General features: G+C 60.0%; 1 protein-coding gene across 6 annotated transcripts in view; it reads right to left on the bottom strand.

Annotated features, from left to right (window-relative positions):
• ARAP1 (ArfGAP with RhoGAP domain, ankyrin repeat and PH domain 1) overlaps positions 1–18,229 on the bottom strand; it is a 50,159-nt gene extending 31,930 nt beyond the window's left edge. Inside the window, exons 1-2 of one of the 6 annotated variants that reach the window (XR_011740283.1) lie at positions 12,057–12,232; positions 5,899–6,603 (exon numbers count right to left, since the gene is read on the bottom strand). Coding sequence is in view for 4 of the 6 variants with exons in the window: in XM_071811696.1 (XP_071667797.1) it covers positions 5,899–6,530 (632 nt within the window). In the remaining 2 variants the exon portion in view is untranslated. Of the gene's footprint in view, positions 1–4,192; positions 4,286–5,898; positions 6,604–8,359; positions 8,453–12,056; positions 12,233–18,191 lie in introns of those variants that run through there. The other 5 variants (XM_071811696.1, XM_065834099.2, XM_071811769.1 and 2 more) reach the window with 5 other exon arrangements.
• Between the last annotated feature and the right edge of the window lie 933 nt (positions 18,230–19,162).

Genomic DNA, 19,162 nt, shown 5'->3' with positions numbered 1-19,162 from the left:
ATGGCCAAGGATGTCACCAGCACCCAAGTGACCCTAGGGGCCACCAAAGTTGTCACCAGCATCCAGGGGACCCAGGGGACAGCCAAGCATGTCACCAGGACTCGGGGGACAGTTGAGGTTGTCACCAGCACCTTTTGGAGAGCCAAAGATGTCACCAGCCCCCTGGGGACAGTCAAAGATGTCACCAGCACACAGGGGACAGCTGAGGTTGCCACCAGCACCCTGGGGACAGCCAAAGATGTCACCAGAACCCAGGGGACACTGAGGACCACCAAAGCGGCCACCAGCACCCAGGGGACCCTGGGGGACAGCTGAGGTTGCCACCAGCACCCAGTGCATGCAGGGGACAGCCAAGGCTGCCACCAGCATGCAGGGGATCCTGGGGATGGCCAAGGATGTCACCAGCCCCCAGGGGACCCTAGGGGCCACCAAAGCTGCCACTAGCACCCAGGGGACAGCCAGGGATGTCACCAGCAGCCAGGGGGCCCAGGGGACAGCCAAGAATGTCACCAGCACAAAGGGGACAGCTGAGGTTGCCACCAGCACCCTTCGGACAGCCAAAGGTGTCACCAGTCCCCTAGGGACCCAGGGGACAGCCAAGCACGTCACCAGCACAAAGGGGACAGCTGAGGTTGCCACCAGCACCCTTCGGACAGCCAGGGATGTCACCAGCACCCAGGGGACCCAGGGCACAGCCAAGCATGTCACCAGGACCCAGTGGACTGTGGGGACAGCCAAGCATGTCATCAGCACACAGGGGACAGCTGAGGTGGCCACCAGCACTCTGGAGACCCTGGGGATGGCCAAGGATGTCACCAGCACCCAGGGGACTCAGGGGACAGTCAAGCATGTCACCAGGACCCAGTGGACTGTGGGGACAGCCAAGCATGTCATCAGCACACAGGTGGCAGCTGAGGCTGCCACCAGCACCCTGGGGACAGTCAAGGATGTCCCCAGCACCAAGGGGACAGCCAGCCCCCCTCCCTGTCCCCAGTGACTCCCATTCCCTTGTCTGGTGTCTGAACGTGTCCCCAGAGCTGGGAGGTGACAGGGAGCGCTGGCTCTGGGGGACAGTGACCTCATTTCCCAGCCGCCGTTCCCATGGCAACAGCCACAACCATCCATACATTAGGGACTGTGGGCAGGCCCCCCAGTTCCCCCCTGTCCCCTGTTTTGGTGGCATGGTGCGATGACAAGGATTTTGGTGGCACGGTGTGATGACAAGGACAATCTCCTCCTTGGGGACATCTCAGGGGGGTTGGCGACAAAACCATTTGTGGCTCAGCTTGGCAGCCACCCCTTGACCCCCCCCAGCTCTGTCCCCCCACCACTGCGGGCAGGACGTGGCCGGTGACAAGGGTGACATTAGGGAAGTGGTAAGTGTCTTAGCTGCTGTGTGTCCCTCCCCCAGCACTAACGGCTCGGCTGGGTCCCCCAGTTCAAACTGGGGGTGATGGGGAGGGCAATGTCACCCCAACCCAAACCTCTGCTGGGGCCACCGCTGTCCCCTTTGGCTGGGCCACGGACCTCTGGGACATCCCAGCTGAGATGTTATTGTCACCTCCTGTGCCTTGGCCCACGGCTGGGGGGGACAGTGGGACCACAGAGAGCTGGGGGGGTCACAGGGACCCCAAAGTGGTCATGGGGGGACAGCGGGACACCAAAGGGTTGGGAGTGGACAATGAAACCTGAGGGATGAGGGGGGATCAGTGGGACCCCAAAGGGCTGGGAGGGGGTCAGTGGGACCCCAGAGAGATGGGGGGGTCACAGGGACCCCAAAGTGGTCGGAGGGGGACAGTGGCACCCCAGAGAGCTGGAGGGGATCACAGGGATTCCAAAGTGGTCGGAGGAGGTCAGTGGGACCCCAAAGGGTTGAGGGGCTCACAGAGACCCCAGAAGGCTGGGGGGGGACACAGTGGGTATGTCAGAGGTCTGGGAGGGGACAGCAGAACCCAGAGGGTTGGGGACGGACACAATGCCACCCCCCCAGCCCCTCTTGCAAAATGCCCCCCCATGGGATTGTTTCCCCTCATGGGGGGTGACAGGTCCCCCCGGGCCACCAGCAGCTGCAGAAGCACCGGGGACCACGGTGGCACAGCTGGAAGGGGGGAGCTGGGAGGGGTGGGGGCATCACCCCAAAAATGCCGCTTTAATGACCCCCCCAGGGGCGCTGTCCCCAAGGGGCTGCTCCAGCGCTTCCCCAGCCTGGGGTGGGCTAATGTCACCCTGACATGGGCAAGTGGCCCCATCCCCGTCCCCCTCCCTCTGTCCCCATCCCTGTCCCCCGTCCCCATCCCTGTCCCCCCAGTCCCCATCTCTGTGTCCTGTTCCTTTCTCCCTGTCCCTGTGTTCCCATCCCTGTCCCCCATCCCTATCCCTGTGTCCCCGTCCCTGTCTTCCTGTTCCTGTGTCCCCATCCTTATGTCCCCATCCCCGTCCCCCTGTCCCTGTGTCCCCGTCCCTTTCTCCCTATCCCTGTGTCCCCATCCCTGTCCCCACCCCTGTGTCCCCATCCCTGTGTCCCTGTTCCTTTGTTCCTGTCCCCTGTCCCTGTCCCTATGTCCCCATCTCTGTGACCCTGTTCCCCTGTCACTTTGTCCCCATCCCTGTGTCCCCATCCTTATGTCCCCATCCCCGTCCCACTGTCCCTGTGTCCCCATCTCTGTCTCCCTGTCCCTGTGTCCCCATCCCTGTCCCCACCCCTGTGTCCCAATCCCTGTGTCCCTGTTCCTTTGTCCCTGTCCCCTGTCCCTGTCCCTATGTCCCCATCTCTGTGTCCCTGTTCCCCTGTCACTTTGTCCCCATCCCTGTGTCCCCATCCTTATGTCCCCATCCCCGTCCCCGTGTCCCTGTGTCCCCATCCCTGTCCCCCTGTCCCCACCCCTGTGTCCCCGTCCCTGTGTCCCTGTTCCTTTGTCCCTGTCCCCTGTCCCTGTTCCTATGTCCCCATTTCTGTGTCCCTGTTCCCCTGTCACTTTGTCCCCATCCCTGTGTCCCCATTCCTGTTCCCCTGTCCCCGTCCCTGTGTCCCCATCCTTATGTCCCCATCCCCGTCCCCCTGTCCATGTGTCCCCGTCCCTGTCTCCCTGTCCCTGTGTCCCCATCCCTGTCCCCCTGTCCCCACCCCTGTGTCCCCGTCCCTGTGTCCCTGTTCCTTTGTCCCTGTCCCCCATCCCTGACCCTATGTCCCCATCCCTGTGTCCCTGTCCCCCTGTCACTTTGTCCCCATCCCTGTGTCCCCATTCCTGTCCCCCTGTCCCCATCCCTGTGTCCCCATCCCCCTGTCCCTGTGTCCCCATCCATGTCTCCCTGTCCCTGTGTCCCCATTCCTGTCCCCCTGTCCCCGTCCCTGTGTCCCCATCCTTATGTCCCCATCCCCTTCCTCCTGTCCCTGTGTCCCCATCCCTGTCCCCCTGTCCCCACCTCTGTGTCCCCGTCCCTGTGTCCCTGTTCCTTTGTCCCTGTCCCCCGTCCCTGATCCTATGTCCCCGTCCCTGTGTCCCTGTCCCCCGTCACTTTGTCCCCATCCCTGTGTCCCCATCCCTGTCTCCCTGTCCCTGTGTCCCCATCCTTATGTCCTCATCCCCGTCCCCCTGCCCCCGTCCCTGTGTCCCTGTCTCTCTGTCCTTGTGTCCCCATCCCTGTCCCCCTGTCCCCACCCCTGTGTCCCCGTCCCTGTGTCCCTGCTCCTTTGTCCCTGTCCCCCGTCCCTGACCCTATGTCCTCATCCCTGTGTCCCTGTCCCCCTGTCCCCATGCCTGTCTCCCTGTCCCCATCCCTGGCCCCCTGTGTCCCCGTCCCCACCCCTGTCCCCGTCCCTGTGTCGCCATCCCTGTCCCCGTGTCCCCGTCCCCATGCCTGTCTCCCTGTCCCCATCCCTGTCCCCCCCCCAGCGCTGGACACGTCACCACCAGCTCGAGCTGAGTCAGCGCTTGGCTCGGTGCCACCAACCCCGCTGTGACATCCCCGAACCCCCCAGGGGACAAATCCCCCTCCCAGCTCTAATCAAACCCCCCCAGCCCCATGAGAGGGGACAGAGACCCGAGGGGGGGGTGACACAAACAATGTCCCCAACGCCATCCAGCTGCTGCTGGAGCCACCCAAACTTTGAACACCACAGAGTGCGGTGAGCGGGTCCTGACCCCCCCATGTCCCCCGGTGTCCCCCATGGTGGCATCGGTGACATCCCTACCTGGGTGGGTGGCAGGGACACAGCGAGGCCGGGGATGGTGACGGGTGGGGACACACGGGGACCGGAGCTCGTCACCCCCGGCACTTCCTGCGGCCGCCACCAAAACTTCCTGGGGTGGCCCGAGTGACAGCGCGGCCGGGACGGAACTGCCACCAAAGTGCCATCAAAGTGCCACCGAACCGGCAGCAAAGTGCCACCAAAGTGTCACCAAACCGGCCCCGAACCGGCACCAAAGGGTCACCAAACTGGGACTGAACCGGCACCAAAGTGGCACAAAAGTGGTAGCAAACAGGAACGAAAGTGTCACCAAAGTGTCACCAAACTGCCACCGAAGCAGCAGAATCGGCACCAAAGTGTCACCAGAGCAGTACCAAACTGGCACCAAACTGGGACTGAACTGGCACCAAATTGCCACCAAACTGGGACAGAACTGTCATCAAACTGGTACCCAAGCAGCACCAAATTGTCACCGTACTGGTACCAAACTGTCACCAAACCAGCACCAAATTGTCACTGTACTGGTACCAAACTGTCACCAAACCGGCACCAAATTGTCACTGTACCGGTACCAAACTGTCACCAAACTGGTACCAAATTGGTATCAAACTGGTATCCAACCAGCACCAAACTGGTACCAAACTGCCACCAAATTGTCATCAAACTGGTACCAAACTGTCACCAAACCGGTATCAAATTGCCACCAAACTGGGACAGAACTGGCACCAAACTGGCACCAAAACCAGCACCAAACTGGCATCAAACCGATACCAAACTGCCACCAAATTGTCATCAAACTGGTACCAAACTGTCACCAAACCGGTAACAAATTGTCACCAAACTGGGACAGAACTGTCAGCAAACTGGTACCTAACCAGCACTAAACTGTCATCAAACTGGCACCAAATCTGCACTAAACGGTCACTAAACTGTCACCAAATTGTCACCAAACCGGGGCCACCAGTGTTGCTGGTCACCAGTGTCCCCTCAGTCAGAGCAGCCCTGGGCGGGGGGGTGGATTTGGGGACCCCCTCAGTGCAGAAACGTGGTGACAGGGACACTGTGAGCCCTGGGGTGTCCCCTGGGGACAGGAGTTGGGTCACCCCATGGGGGGGACACAGAGCACAGGAAGGGGGGGTCACCACTGTCCCCCTCAACCCCCATGAGCGGGGGGGGGTCTCCCCAAAAACCTGCAGGGGGTGGGGAGAGGGTACCCCCAGGGTGATGTTTTGAGGGGGTGGGTACCCCCATAAAATGTGCTGTGCTCTTTGGGACAGGGTTACCCCCAAGGAGATGTTTTGGGGGGCTGTGGGTACCCCCAGAAGATGCTTTGGGCTGGAGGGGGTGGGTACCCCCAGAAGGATGTTTTAGGGGGCTGGGGGTGCCCCTGGGTGATGTACTGGGGTTGGGGGGGTAGGTACCCCCAAGGGATGTGTGAGGGGGGTGGCTACCCCTAGGGGGATATTTTGGGGTGGTGGACACCCCCAAAAGATGTGCTGTGCTCTTTAGGGGGCATGGGTACCCCCAGGGGTAATTTGGGGCGGTGGGCACCCCCAAAAGATGTGCTGTGCCCTTTAGGGGGCATGGGTACCCCCAGGGGTAATTTGGGGCGGTGGGCACCCCCAAAAGATGTGCTGTGCCCTTTGGCACCCCCAAGCACCCCACACGCACCCACCCAATGTCCCACCGCCCCCCAAGCCCCCCCTTACCTCCTGTGGGGCACAGCCCTGGGGGGCAGCACCGGCGGGGGGGCGGTTGCCGGGGGGGTCTCCGGGGACTGTCCCTTGGCTTCCAGCTGGTGCCGCTTGGCCGGCAGCGGTGGCAGTGGGGGGGGCGTCACCCCCATTTCGGCGAGCGGTGGCACCTCCGGGACTGGGGGGCGGCTTTGGGGCGTGTGTGGGGACTCCGGGCTGCCCCCCCTTAGCGGTACGGAAAACTTGACGGGGGGGTGACAACCCACCCTGGGTGGGATGGGTGGGGGCAGCTGGGTGACGCTCACCCCCTCCCGCGCCACCGGGGGTGTCCCCGACTGCTCCGGTGCCACCGCCACGCGGAAAATGTGGCGTTTGAGGGGGACGGGTTTCCTAGGGGGGGGGCCGGCGGGGACGGGGGTGTCGGCGAAAGCTTTTTGGAGCCCCAGGAGGATGCGGCGGCGGTGGCCGGGCAGCCGCACCCCCAGAGCGCCCAGCGCCTCGTCCGTCAGCGCCCGGCACTCGCCCACCCACCGCAGCCCCCGCCGCTCGAAGAGCTCCGTGTACTGCTCCAAGTGAAGGGCCCCCAGCCAGGCGGCCACCGGCAGGGACCCCCCCGCCACGGGCGCCCCCTCCTCTTCATCCTCCATGGTTTTTCTTTGCGGGGGGGACGCGGTTGCAGAGACCCCACGGCACTCAGAGCATCTCAGGCGGCGTCAGGACCTGGGGATGGAGATAAGCGCAGGGTTAGGATCAGGCTTAAACTGGTGCGGGGGTCTAAACCCAACATCGCCTTGGGTTTTAGGGACGTGTCCACACCCCTGATCTCCCCGTCATGTCCCCACCAGGTCACTGGTATGGCCCCTGAAGTGGGGGTGCAGGGATGCAGGAACACCTGAGTGTCCCGCTTGGGGTGTCCAAATGTCCCACATGGGATGTCCAAATGTCCCACTTGGGGCATCAAAGTGTCTTGGGGTGTCCAAATGTCCTGCTTGGGGTGTCCAAATGTCCCACATGGGATGTCCAAATGTCCCACATGGGGCATCCAAATGTCTTGAGGTGTCCAAATGTCCTGCTTGGGGTGTCCAAATGTCCCACTTGGGATGTCCAAATGTCCCACTTGGGGCGTCCAAGCGTCTTGGGGTGGCCAAATATCCTGCTTGGGGTGTCCAAATGTCCCACATGGGATGTCCAAATGTCCCACTTGGGGTGTCCAAGTGTCCTGGGGTGGCCAAATGTCCTGCTTGGGGTGTCCAAATGTCCCACATGGGATGTCCAAATGTCCCACTTGGGGTGTCCAAGTGTCTTGGGGTGGCCAAATGTCCTGCTTGGGGTGGCCAAATGTCCCACATGGGATGTCCAAATGTCCCACTTGGGCTGTCCAAGTGTCTTGGGGTGGCCAAATGTCCCACTTGGGGTGTCCAAATGTCCCGCTTGGGGAATCTTAATGTCCCACTTGGGGTGTCCAAGGGTCTTGGGGTGTCCAAATGTCCCACATGGGATGGCCAAATGTCCCACTTGGGGTGTCCAAATGTCCCGCTTGGGGTGTCCAAATGTCCCGCTTGGGGTGTCCAAATGTCCCGCTTGGGGTGTCCAAGGGTCTTGGGGTGTCCAAATGTCCTGCTTGGGGTGTCCAAATGTCCCACATGGGATGTCCAAATGTCCCACTTGGGGCATCCAAGTGTCTTGGGGCATCCAAATGTCCTACTTGGGGTGTCCAAATGTCCCACATGGGATGTCCAAGTGTCCCGCTTGGGGCGTCCAAGTGTCTTGGGGCGGCCGAATGTCCTGCTTGGGGTGTCCAAATGTCCCACATGGGATGGCCAAATGTCCCGCTTGGGGTGTCCAAGTGTCTTGGGGTGGCCGAATGTCCTGCTTGGAGCATCAAAATGTCCCACATGGGATGTCCAAATGTCCTGCTTGGAGCATCCAAATGTCCCACATGGGCTGTCCAAACGACCCGCTTGGAGCGTCCAAATGTCTTGGGGCGGCCAAATGTCACCCCTGTCACAGGTCCCTGTCCCCAGCCCCTGCTCAAGCGAGCCCGGACGGGGGGACACAGACAGACGGATGGGTTTGGGGGGGGGGTGGATGTCACCGAATGTCACTGAGGCTTGACAAAGCCTTTGTGTGGCCATGGCATAACAAGAAGAGCCCCTGTCCCTATTTCTGGGCTGTCCCCAGCCCCTGTCCACTCTCCTGAGCTGTCCCCAGCCCCTGTCCCCTCTCCCAGGATGTCCTGAGCCCCTGTCCCCTCTCCTAGGTTGTCCCCTGCCATGTCCCCTCTCCCAGGTTGTCCCCAGCCTTGTCCCCTCTCCCAGGATGTCCTGAGCCCCTGTCCCCTCTCCCAGGTTGTCCCCAGCCCCATCAAACCCACAAACCCCACAAACGTCCCCAAGTCACCGAGCGAGCACAAGCCGGCGCTGGCTCTCAACCCGCCAGCTCCTCAGGCTTAAACCTGAGTTTAGGCAGAACTCACAGCTCTTAAGCTTGGCTTTGGGGCGAGCTCACGGCTTTAGAAGAGTGGCCCTATCCCGAGCCCTGCAGGCACGCACTCTATCGTCACCCGTTGTCCCCAGCTCTCCGGTGACACGTCTAATTTTGGGTCCCCCTCAGGCTTTTTTTAGAGCCACCAAATCCGAGCCGGAGGATTTCCTGCCGCCGAAAATACCCGAAATATCAGGAAATCTGCCCGTGACAGTCACATTTTCTGTGACTCAGGCGGCTCCGGCCCCTCCGCTTGTGGCTTTGGGGACATTTGTGTGGCCGCTGCTCCTGCCCTGAGTGTGTGACAGGACGTTTGTCCCCGACACCCCCAAATACAAACACCCCGGTATTGTCACCATCCGGTTTCGCTTCAGGCTGCACAAACCATCTCGTGCACATGAAGATGGGGACACCGGTGACACCAGAGAAACCAGTAGCGCCCAGGACCTCGCCACTGGTCCCAATAACCCAAAATCTCTGAAATTTGGGGGAAAACGCACCCACCAGGCACTTGGGCACCATCCTGGCACTGGGGTGGCCATTGGGAATGGGGACAAAGCTCCACCGAGGGACCCACCAGGCTCATTGTCATCGTCACCATCCCTCAGTGAGTAAATCAGGGTCCCCCCCCAAATCATTAATCGTTTCGCTTCTGGCCAAAAAGAGATGAGAAAATCCCAGAAATTGGAATTCTTAAGGCAAAAAGGGGCTGTCACCCAAATGGGGACATGGGGGGTGACCCCAGCGCTGTCACCCCCCAAAATCAGCTCCTAAATCCTCCCCGTGCTGAGCCACCGCATTCCTGCCCAGGATTAGGAAACCGGGTTGTAAGAGACTTAAATGCGGTGAAACGGGGGGCATGGACCCCCCTAAACCCCATCCCGACCCTGCGCTGGGGATGGAGGAGCTGGGGGTGACAGGGGACAGTCCCCATTGTCCCCAGAGGCCACCTCTCTGCTTTCAAATGGGGGGTGGGCTGATGTTCTGGGGGTCCCGCAGCTGCCACGTCTTCACTGGCCCTACCTGGGTGTCCCCAACTTATTGGGGGACACCCTGCACCAGTGTCCCCAGTAAGGGGGAAAAAACCCGCATCAGTGTCCCCAGCATTGGGGGGCATCCTACACCCGGCATCCCCAGCATTAGGGGACACCCCGTTCCCAGTGTCCCCAGTATTAAGGGACATCCTGTGCCCAGTGCCCCAGCATTGGGGGACATCCTAAACCAGTGTCCTCAACATTAGGGGACATCCTGCACCCAGTGCCCCCAGCATGGGGGACATCCAACACCAGTGTGCCCAGCATTGGGGACACCCTGCACCCAATGTCCCCAGCATTGGGGGACATCCTACACCAGTGTCCCCAACATTATGGGACAACCTGCACCCAGTGTCCCCAGCATGGGGAACATCCAACACCAGTGTCCCCAGCATTGGGGGACATCCTACACCAGTGTCCCTAGTATTAAGGGACACTCTGAACCAGTGTCCCCAGCAGTAAGGGACACTCTGCACCAGTGTCCCCAGCATTGGGGGACATCCTACACCAGTGTCCCCAACATTAGGGGACATCCTGCACCCAGTGTCCCCAGCATGGGGAACATCCAACACCAGTGTCCCCAGCATTGGGGGACATCCAACACCAGTGTGCCCAGCATTGGGGACACCCTGCACCCAATGTCCCCAGCATTGGGGGACATCTTACACCAGTGTCCCCAACATTACGGGACATCCTGCACCCAGTGTCCCCAGCATGGGGAACATCCAACACCAGTGTCCCCAGCATTGGGGACACCCTGCACCCAATGTCCCCAGCATTGGGGGACATCCTACACTAGTGTCCCCAGCAGTAAGGGACACTCTGCACCAGTGTCCCCAGCACTGGGGACATCCTGCATCCAGTGTCCCCAGCAGTAAGGGACGCTCTGCATCAGTGTCCTCAGCATTGGGGGACATCCTACACCAGTGTCCCCAACATTAGGGGACATCCTGCACCCAGTGTCCCCAGCATGGGGAACATCCTACACCAGTGTCCCCAGCATTGGGGACACCCTGCGCCCAGTGTCCCCAGTATTGGGGACACCCCGTTCCCAGTGTCCCCAGTATCAAGGGACATCCTGTATCTAGTGTCCCAAATATTAAGGAACACCCTGCACCAGTGTCCCCAGTATTAGGGGACATCCTGCACCCAGTGTCCCCAGCATGAGGGACACCCTGCACCCAATGTCCCCAGCATTGGGGGACATCCTACACCATTGTCCCCAACATTAGAGGACATCCTGCAGCCAGTGTCCCCAGCATGGAGAACATCCAACACCAGTGTCCCCAGCATTGGGGACACCCTGCACCCAATGTCCCCAGCATCGGGGGACATCCTACACTAGTGTCCCTAGTATTAAGGGACACTCTGCACCAGTGTCCCCAGCATTGGTGGACATCCTACACCAGTGTCCCCAACATTAGGGGACATCCTGCACCCAGTGTCCCCAGCATGGGGAACATCCTACACCAGTGTCCCCAACATTAGGGGACATCCTGTTCCCAGTGTCCCCAGCGTTGGGGACACCCTGCACCCAATATCCCCAGTGTTGGGGACACCCTGCGCCAGTGTCCCCAGCATTGGGGGACATCCTACACCAATGTCCCCAGCATCAGCCACAGGCAGCAGGAGCACGCACAGCAGTAACAAGGGCCAAGCTCATTAGCTTAATGACCCACCTATGCAATGGGAAGGCCTCCACCAGCCCCAGCAAAGCCATCGCCACCGCGGAGGTGACACACGCAGCCCCCGCACCCCGTTAAGCCATTGTCACCCCAATGAGGCACCGGGGAGTCAAGTGACATGACCAGGGCCGCTCGGTGCGTCAGTGGCAGAGCCGTAAACCACACTGCAGTCGCCCCACAGCTGCACCAGAGCAAACCAGCACCACCAGTCCTCCCAGCCCCATTCCCAGCCCGGTTCCTCCCCAGCACCAGCACCCCAGGCCGGCAAACCCTGCCCGTCCTCTTCCCCAGGCCCTTTGGGCTGGTTAATCAAGAAGCGCTAATTAAAGCGGGTACCTTGGCCGGGCGGCGCGGTGCGCGGGGCTGCGCAGGGGTTTGTGCCCCAACCCCCCCCCAGATAACTTCCCCAAAACGCTGCCCCGGCAATCGGGAACTTGCCGAAAAGCCGCGACGGGGCGTTGCGAGCGGGACGTGGCGCAATAACCGGTGCTGGAGCTCTCGGCCCGGCGAAACCCCCCGGTACCGCGGCGCCGAGCGCGGCAAAGCGAGGAAGCCGGACCCCCGGCGACAACCGGATGGGCCCCGGTGACAACCGGCCGAGCTGCGGTGACGGCGGGAAGTGGTGGGGTGACAGAGGAAGGAACAAACAGGGAGGGGGGTCCCCGGAAAGTGACACAGTTTGGTGACATGGGACTGCAGGCTGGGGTGTCTTGGGGACAGCGGGGTGGCTGCTGTGTCCCCACCAGGACAAGGGGCCACGTGGCTGCCGTGTCCCCAGGACCCACACAGTCCCCCTGGGGTGACACCAGGGACTTGATGTGGGGGGACATGGGTGACTTGGCCACCCCACAACCAGCCCCCAACCACCAGCAATTTTCCCCCTTCCTGCCAAAACTAAGACAGGACCCTCTGCTTCAACCACGGCCACCCGATGTCCCCAAGGACAGCAACGAGCCCAGGACCCACTTGCCTGGCTCCGCCGCGGCTGGAACCGAAGTCTCCGCATCCTCGCACCAAAACTCACGGCGAAACGGGCAGAAAAGCAGAAGCGGGTCCCGGAACCTCCCACCGAAAGCGGCTCCTGCTCCGGGACCTCGGAGCTGTTTCGTTTTCGAGACCGCACTGCGAATCCGAGACGCAAATGATGCTCGAGGCCCCCGGGAAGGCTGGGGAAGCGGGTTTGGATCCTGCCGGCTCAGCAAAACCAGCGGTTTTGGAGCCTCTGGGTGCTGCCGGCAATTCGGATCTCAAAGGGTTTGGGTGCTGGAGCGGGAAGGGTGCCCGGTCCCGCCGGGGTTTGGGTGCAGGGCGCCCACGCACGCTGCGCCGCCCCAGGGACGCCGGGGGCAAAGATCGGGGTGGTGGGAATGGCCCCCACGCAGCTCTGAGAGGACGTGGGGGGTGTGAGGAGGTGTGGGGCGCGTGGAGATTTGGGGTGCGTGGAGAATGTGGGGTGAGTGGAGAATGTGGGGTCTGCATGGAGATGGGGGGTGCAAGGAGAATGTGGGGGGTGCATGGAGAATGTGGGGTGCACAGAATTGTGGGGTCTGCATGGAGATGTGGGGTGCATGGAGATGGGGGGGTGCATGGAGAATGTGGGGGGTGCATGGAGAATGGGGGGTGCACAGAGTTGTGGGGTCTGCCTGGAGATGTGGGGTGCATGGAGATGGGGGGGTGCATGGAGAATGTTGGGTGCACAGAATTGTGGGGTCTACATGGAGAATGTGGGAGGTGCATGGAGAATGTGGGGGGTGCACAGAACTGTGGGGTCTGCATGTAGATGTGGGGTGCATGGAGATGTAGGGTGCATGGAGAATGTGGGGGGTGCATGGAGAATGGGGGGTGCACAGAGTTGTGGGGTCTGCCTGGAGATGTGGGGTGCATGGAGATGTAGGGTGCATGGAGAATGTGGGGGGTGCATGGAGAATGGGGGGGGTACATGGAGAATGTGGGGTGCACAGAGTTGCGGGGTCTGCCTGGAGATGTGGGGTGCGTGGAGAACATGGGGTGCATGGAGAACGTGGGGGTGCACGAAGATCTGGGGTGTGCAGGGAGGCATGGGATGCATGGAGATGTGGGGGGTGCATGGAGATGTGGGGTGCGTGGAGATTTCGGGTGTGCAGAGATGTGGGGTACATGGAGATGTGGGGTGTGCAGGGAGGCATGAGGTGCATGGAGAATGTGGGATATGCAAGGAGATGTGGGGTGCATAGAAATGTGGGGTGTGCATGGAGAATGTGGGGTGCACAGAGTTGTGGGGTCTGCCTGGAGATTTGGGGTGTGTGGAAGTGTGGGGTGTGCAAGGAGATGTGGGGTGCATGGAGAATGTGGGGTCTACATGGAGAATGTGTAGGGTGCATGGAGATGTGGGGTATGCAAGGAGATGTGGGGTGAGGGGTGCATGTGGAGATGTGGGGTGAGGGGTACATGTGGAGACATGGGGTGCGTGGAGATGTGGGGTGCGTGGTACATGTGGAGATGGGGGGTGCATGGAAATTTGGGGTGCGTGGAGATTTGGGGTGAGGGGTACATGTGGAGATGGGGGGTGCGTGGAGATTTGGGGTGCAAGGAGATATGGGGTGAGGGGTACATGTGGAGATGGGGGGTGCGTGGAGATTTGGGGTGCAAGGAGATATGGGGTGAGGGGTACATGTGGAGATGGGGGGTGCATGGAGATGGGGGGGTGCACAGAACTGTGGGGTCTGCATGTAGATGTGGGGTGCATGGAGATGGGGGGGTGCATGGAGAATGTGGGGGGTGCATGGAGAATGGGGGGTGCACAGAGTTGTGGGGTCTGCCTGGAGATGTGGGGTGCATGGAGATGGGGGGGTGCATGGAGAATGTGGGAGGTACATGGAGAATGTGGGGTGCACAGAACTGTGGGGTCTACATGGAGATGGGGGGTGCATGGAGAATGTGGGGTGCACAGAATTGTGGGGTCTGCATGTAGATGTGGGGTGCATGGAGATGTAGGGTGCATGGAGAATGTGGGGGGTGCATGGAGAATGGGGGGTGCACAGAGTTGTGGGGTCTGCCTGGAGATGTGGGGTGCATGGAGATGTAGGGTGCATGGAGAATGTGGGGGGTGCACGGAGAACGGGGGGGTGCACAGAGTTGTGGGGTCTGCCTGGAGATGTGGGGTGCATGAAGAACATGGGGTGCATGGAGATGTGGGGTCTGCCTGGAGATGTGGGGTGTGCATGGAGAATGTGGGGTGCACAGAGTTGCGGGGTCTGCCTGGAGATGTGGGGTGCGTGGAGAACGTGGGGGTGCACGAAGATCTGGGGTGTGCAGGGAGGCATGGGGTGCATGGATATTTGGGGTGCATGAAGATGTGGGGTGTGCATGGAGATGTGGAGTCTGCACGTAGATGTGGGGTGCATGGAGAATGTGGGGGGTGCATGGAGAATGTGGGGTGCACAGAGTTGCGAGGTCTGCCTGGAGATGTGGGGTGCATGGAGAACATGGGGTGCATGGAGAACGTGGGGGTGCACGAAGATCTGGGGTGTGCAGGGAGGCATGGGATGCATGGAGATGTGGGGGGTGCATGGAGATGTGGGGTGCGTGGAGATTTCGGGTGTGCAGAGATGTGGGGTACATGGAGATGTGGGGTGTGCAGGGAGGCATGAGGTGCATGGAGAATGTGGGATATGCAAGGAGATGTGGGGTGCATAGAAATGTGGGGTGTGCATGGAGAATGTGGGGTGCACAGAGTTGTGGGGTCTGCCTGGAGATTTGGGGTGTGTGGAAGTGTGGGGTGTGCAAGGAGATGTGGGGTGCATGGAGAATGTGGGGTCTACATGGAGAATGTGTAGGGTGCATGGAGATGTGGGGTATGCAAGGAGATGTGGGGTGAGGGGTGCATGTGGAGATCGGGGTGCATGGAGATGTAGGGTGAGGGCTACATGTGGAGATGGGGGGTGCATGGAGATTTGGGGTGAGGGGTACATGTGGAGATGGGGGTTGCATGGAGATGTGGGGTGCATGGAGATTTGGGGTGAGGGGTACATGTGGAGACGGGGGTGCATGGAGATGTGGGGTGCGTGGAGAACATGGGGCCTACATGGAGAATGTGTAGGGTGCATTGAGATGTGGGGCGTGCACAGAGACGTGGGGGCTCACGGAGATGTGGGGTGTGCAAGCAGATGTGGGGGCTCATGGAGATTTAGGGGGTGCACTGAGATGTGGGGCGTGTGTGGAGATGTGGGGCGTGCGTGTTGCCAGCCAGGCCCAAAGGCCCGACCGTGAGGTTTAGTGGTGACTTAATCCTAGACTGAGAGTACATGAGACGTCCAGCCTGGCTTAACTGTAGTTCGGACACTAAACGAGGGATTGTGACTAATGAGCCCCACAGGGCAGGCCTGGGGTACGGGTGGACTAACGAAATTCTGTATCAATTAACCGGCAAAAACGGTATGTGTGTGTGTGTGTATATATATATGTATGTATATATATATACACATATATATGTATATGTGTATATATATACATTGCCATAAGTAAATCATACTTTGCTCTAAATAGATATATATAAAAATATACAGTATATGTGTGTATATATATATATATACACATTATAAGATATATTAAAAGTGTATTTAGAATATAATATAAATGCAAGGGAACCTGGTAGGGATGCTGGGATTGAGCTGGGCATACTACGGTGGAACTGGGGAGCACTGGGATTGACCTGGGGAGCACTGGAGTATATTGGAGTTAAGCTGGGATGTACTGGGATTGAACTGGGGAATACTGAGATTGAACTGGGGTGTGCTGGGATTGAACTGGGGAATACTGGGGTTGAACTGGGGTGTGCTGGAGTATACTGGAGTTGAGCTGGGGATGAGCTGGGGTGAATGGGGATTGAACTGGGGAGTACTGGAGGATATTGGAGTTAAGCTGGGATGTGCTGGGATTTAATTGGGGAGTACTGGAATATACTGGAGTTGAGTTGGGGATGAGATGGGGTGAACTGGGATGTGCTGGGATTGAACTGGAGTATACTGGGGTGAACTGGGGTTGGGCTGGGATGTGCTGGGTTTGAATTGGGGTTTGCTGGGAGGAAGCTGGGGTGTACTGGGATTGATCTGGGGTGTACTGGGGTTGAACTGGGAGGAAGCTGGGGCATACTGGGATTGATCTGGGGAGTACTGAGATTGAATGGGGGTGAACTGGGGTTGAGCTGGGGTGTGCTGGGATATAGTGGGGTTGAACTGGAGTGTGCTGGGATTGAACTGGGGTATACTGGAATTGAGCTGGGGAGTACTGGGGTGTACTGGGATTGAACTGGGGTATACTGGAATTGAGCTGGGGAGTACTGGGGTTAAACTGGGGTTGAGTTGGGGCATACTGGAACCGAGCTGGAGAGTACTGGGGTTAAACTGGGGTTGAACTGGGGCATACTGGAACCGAGCTGGAGAGTACTGGGGTTAAACTGGGGTTAAACCGGGGCGTACTGGAACTGAGTTGGAGAGTACTGGGGTTAAACTGGGGTTAAACCGGGGCATACTGGAACTGAGCTGGAGAGTACTGGGGTTAAACTGGGGTTGAGGTGGGTTCTGCTGGGGCTGAGCTGAGGCAAACTGGGGTGTACTGGGGTCGTGAACTGGGGTTAATTGGGGACACGCTGGGGGTGCACCCAGCTGGGGGGGGGCAGACCTGTTGTAGCTCAACGATTTTGGAACATGAGCCCAGCTGCCCCCCCAGCAGCTCAATGTCCCCCCCAGTGCCCCCAGCAACTCAATGTCCCCCCAGTAACCGCCAGTAACTCAATGTCCCCCTCAGTAGCTCAATGTCCCCCCAGGAGCTCAATGTCCCCCCAGTGCCCCCCAGCAGCACAGGGGGGAGCACAGAGCTAACATGACCCCCCCCAAAGAAGGAAACCACAACCACCAGTGTATCCCCCCCCCCCAACTGAGGTTTTTCCCTGGATTTCCAACATATTTTCCTGGATTTCCCCCATATTTTGCTGGATTTCCCCCAGTTTTTTGCTGGATTTTCTGCCCCCCCCCCCGGACTTGTCTCTTTTTTTCCTGTTTTTACCCCATTTTTTGCTGGATCCCCCCCACTTCTTCCCCTTGCACTTACCCCCTCTCTCCCTTTACTTTCTCCCCATTTTTTCCTGTATTTACCCCATTTTTTGCCGAATCCCCCCCCCCCCTTTTTTTTCCCCACTCTCCCCCTTTACTTTCCCCTCGTTTTTTCCTGAATTCGCCCCATTTTCACCGCCTATTTTCTTAATTGACCCCCCCGGCCCGGCCCCGTTCCCGCAGTTCCGGCCGCCTCATGGGAACGGGACCCGGCCGGGGCGCGAAACCACGGGGATTTCCCATTAAACCCGGTTTTAAATATCGTTTTAATTGGGTTTTAAGGCTTTGGCGGGGGGGGGGGGGGTGTTTTGGGGGTGCGGAGAGGGGGGGGGACAATGAGCCGCTGTCCTAAACAAAGCGCCTTTTATAGCGGGGACAACCACACGGTCCCCACGGCGGGGACACAACCCCAGGCGGGTGTTGATGGGACGATGCTCCGACCCCCAACAAAAGCGCATCTGGACCCCCCCCCCCAAAAAAAGCACATCTGGACCCCCCCATGTGCTCCCATGTGGCTCCATTATTCCCCCCCCCCCCCATGGGGGGTGGAGTTTTAATTGGGTCTTAATTTTAAGGCCGGTTTGCGAGAGGGGGGGATCGGAGTTAATTGGAAATGGGGTCCCACGTGTGACAGCGACACGAGGTGACACATGGGGCTGGGGGGGGGGCGCAGGTGCGTCCCCATTGCAACGCACCCCCTGTTACCCCCCCCAGCGCTCTGTGCACCCCAAAACCTCGCGTTCCGCGAGGTTTTGGGGTGCACAGAGCGCTGGGGGGGGGCACCTTGTCCCCAAAGTCGCCACCCCCTCCAGGCCCCCCCCATCACACTCTGGCCACCCCAAAACCACGAGGGGGGGGACACTCACATTGCCCCCCCCCCCCCCCCGCAATCGAGCGGTCCCCCCGCAAAGTTTATGGAGAAGCAAAGTGGGGGACACACACACGGTGGGGACCCCCACCCGTGTGTGTGTCCCCGTGTCCCCCCCCACCCCCCCATGTCACATCCCAGCACTGACCTCGCTCCGCCGGCGGCTCCGGGCTGGGAATGGGGGCGGAGAATTAAGAGGGGGGGCGGGAGGGGGGGGGAGGAAAATCCCTTCCCAGAATTAATTAATTAAAGGCTTAATTAAAGAGCTGCCTGGTCTTGCCCGCGGCTGTTCGCTCAGGGCCCCCCCCGCCATCATCATCCTCCTCTTCATCATTTTCATCGCCCCCCAATGCTCAGCGCCCCCCTCCCCACCCTTTTGGGGTGTCCCCCCCAACTCCCCATCCTCATCCTCCTCTTCATCATCACCCCCGCACTGATCCGCACCCCCCCAGGGTGTCCCCCCCACCATCCTCATCTTCATCAGCCTCCCCTCATTGCTTAGCAGCCCCCACCGAGTGTCCCCTTCAGACCCCCCCGCCATCATCATCCTCCTCTTCATCACCCCCTCATTATTCAACACCCCCCCACCCGCCCCATCCTCATCCTCACCCTCCTCTTCATCACCCCCACCATTGCTCAGTGTCCCCCTGGGGTATGTGTCGCCCCCACCATCCTCATCCTCCTCTTCATCATCTTCATCACCCCCCCCTACTGCTCAGCACCCACTTGGGGTGTCCCCCCAGCCCCCCTCCCTCCATCCTCATCCTCCTCTTTATCATCACTCCCCCATTGACCCGCACCCCCCCAGGGTGTCCCCCCCACCATCTTCATCCTCCTCTTCATCACCCCCCCATTACTCAACACCCCCCCCCCCATCCTCATCCTCACCCTCCTCTTCATCACCCCCCCATTGCTCAGCGTCCCCCTGGGGTGCGTGTAGCCCCGCCATCCTCATCCTCCTCTTCATCATCTTCATCGCCCCCCCCCCCATTGCTCAGGCCCACCTTGGGGTGTCCCCCACAGCCCCCCCCGCCATCCTCATCCTCCTCTTCATCATCACCCCCCCATTGACCTGCACCCCCCCAGGGTCTCCCCCGCACCATCCTCATCTTCATCACC

The sequence above is a fragment of the Patagioenas fasciata genome, chromosome 1 (genome assembly GCF_037038585.1).
Source record: "Patagioenas fasciata isolate bPatFas1 chromosome 1, bPatFas1.hap1, whole genome shotgun sequence".
NCBI lineage: Eukaryota > Metazoa > Chordata > Aves > Columbiformes > Columbidae > Patagioenas > Patagioenas fasciata.
The sequence above is the reverse complement of the archived record's forward strand: the minus strand, read 5'-3'. Positions and strand labels throughout refer to the sequence as shown.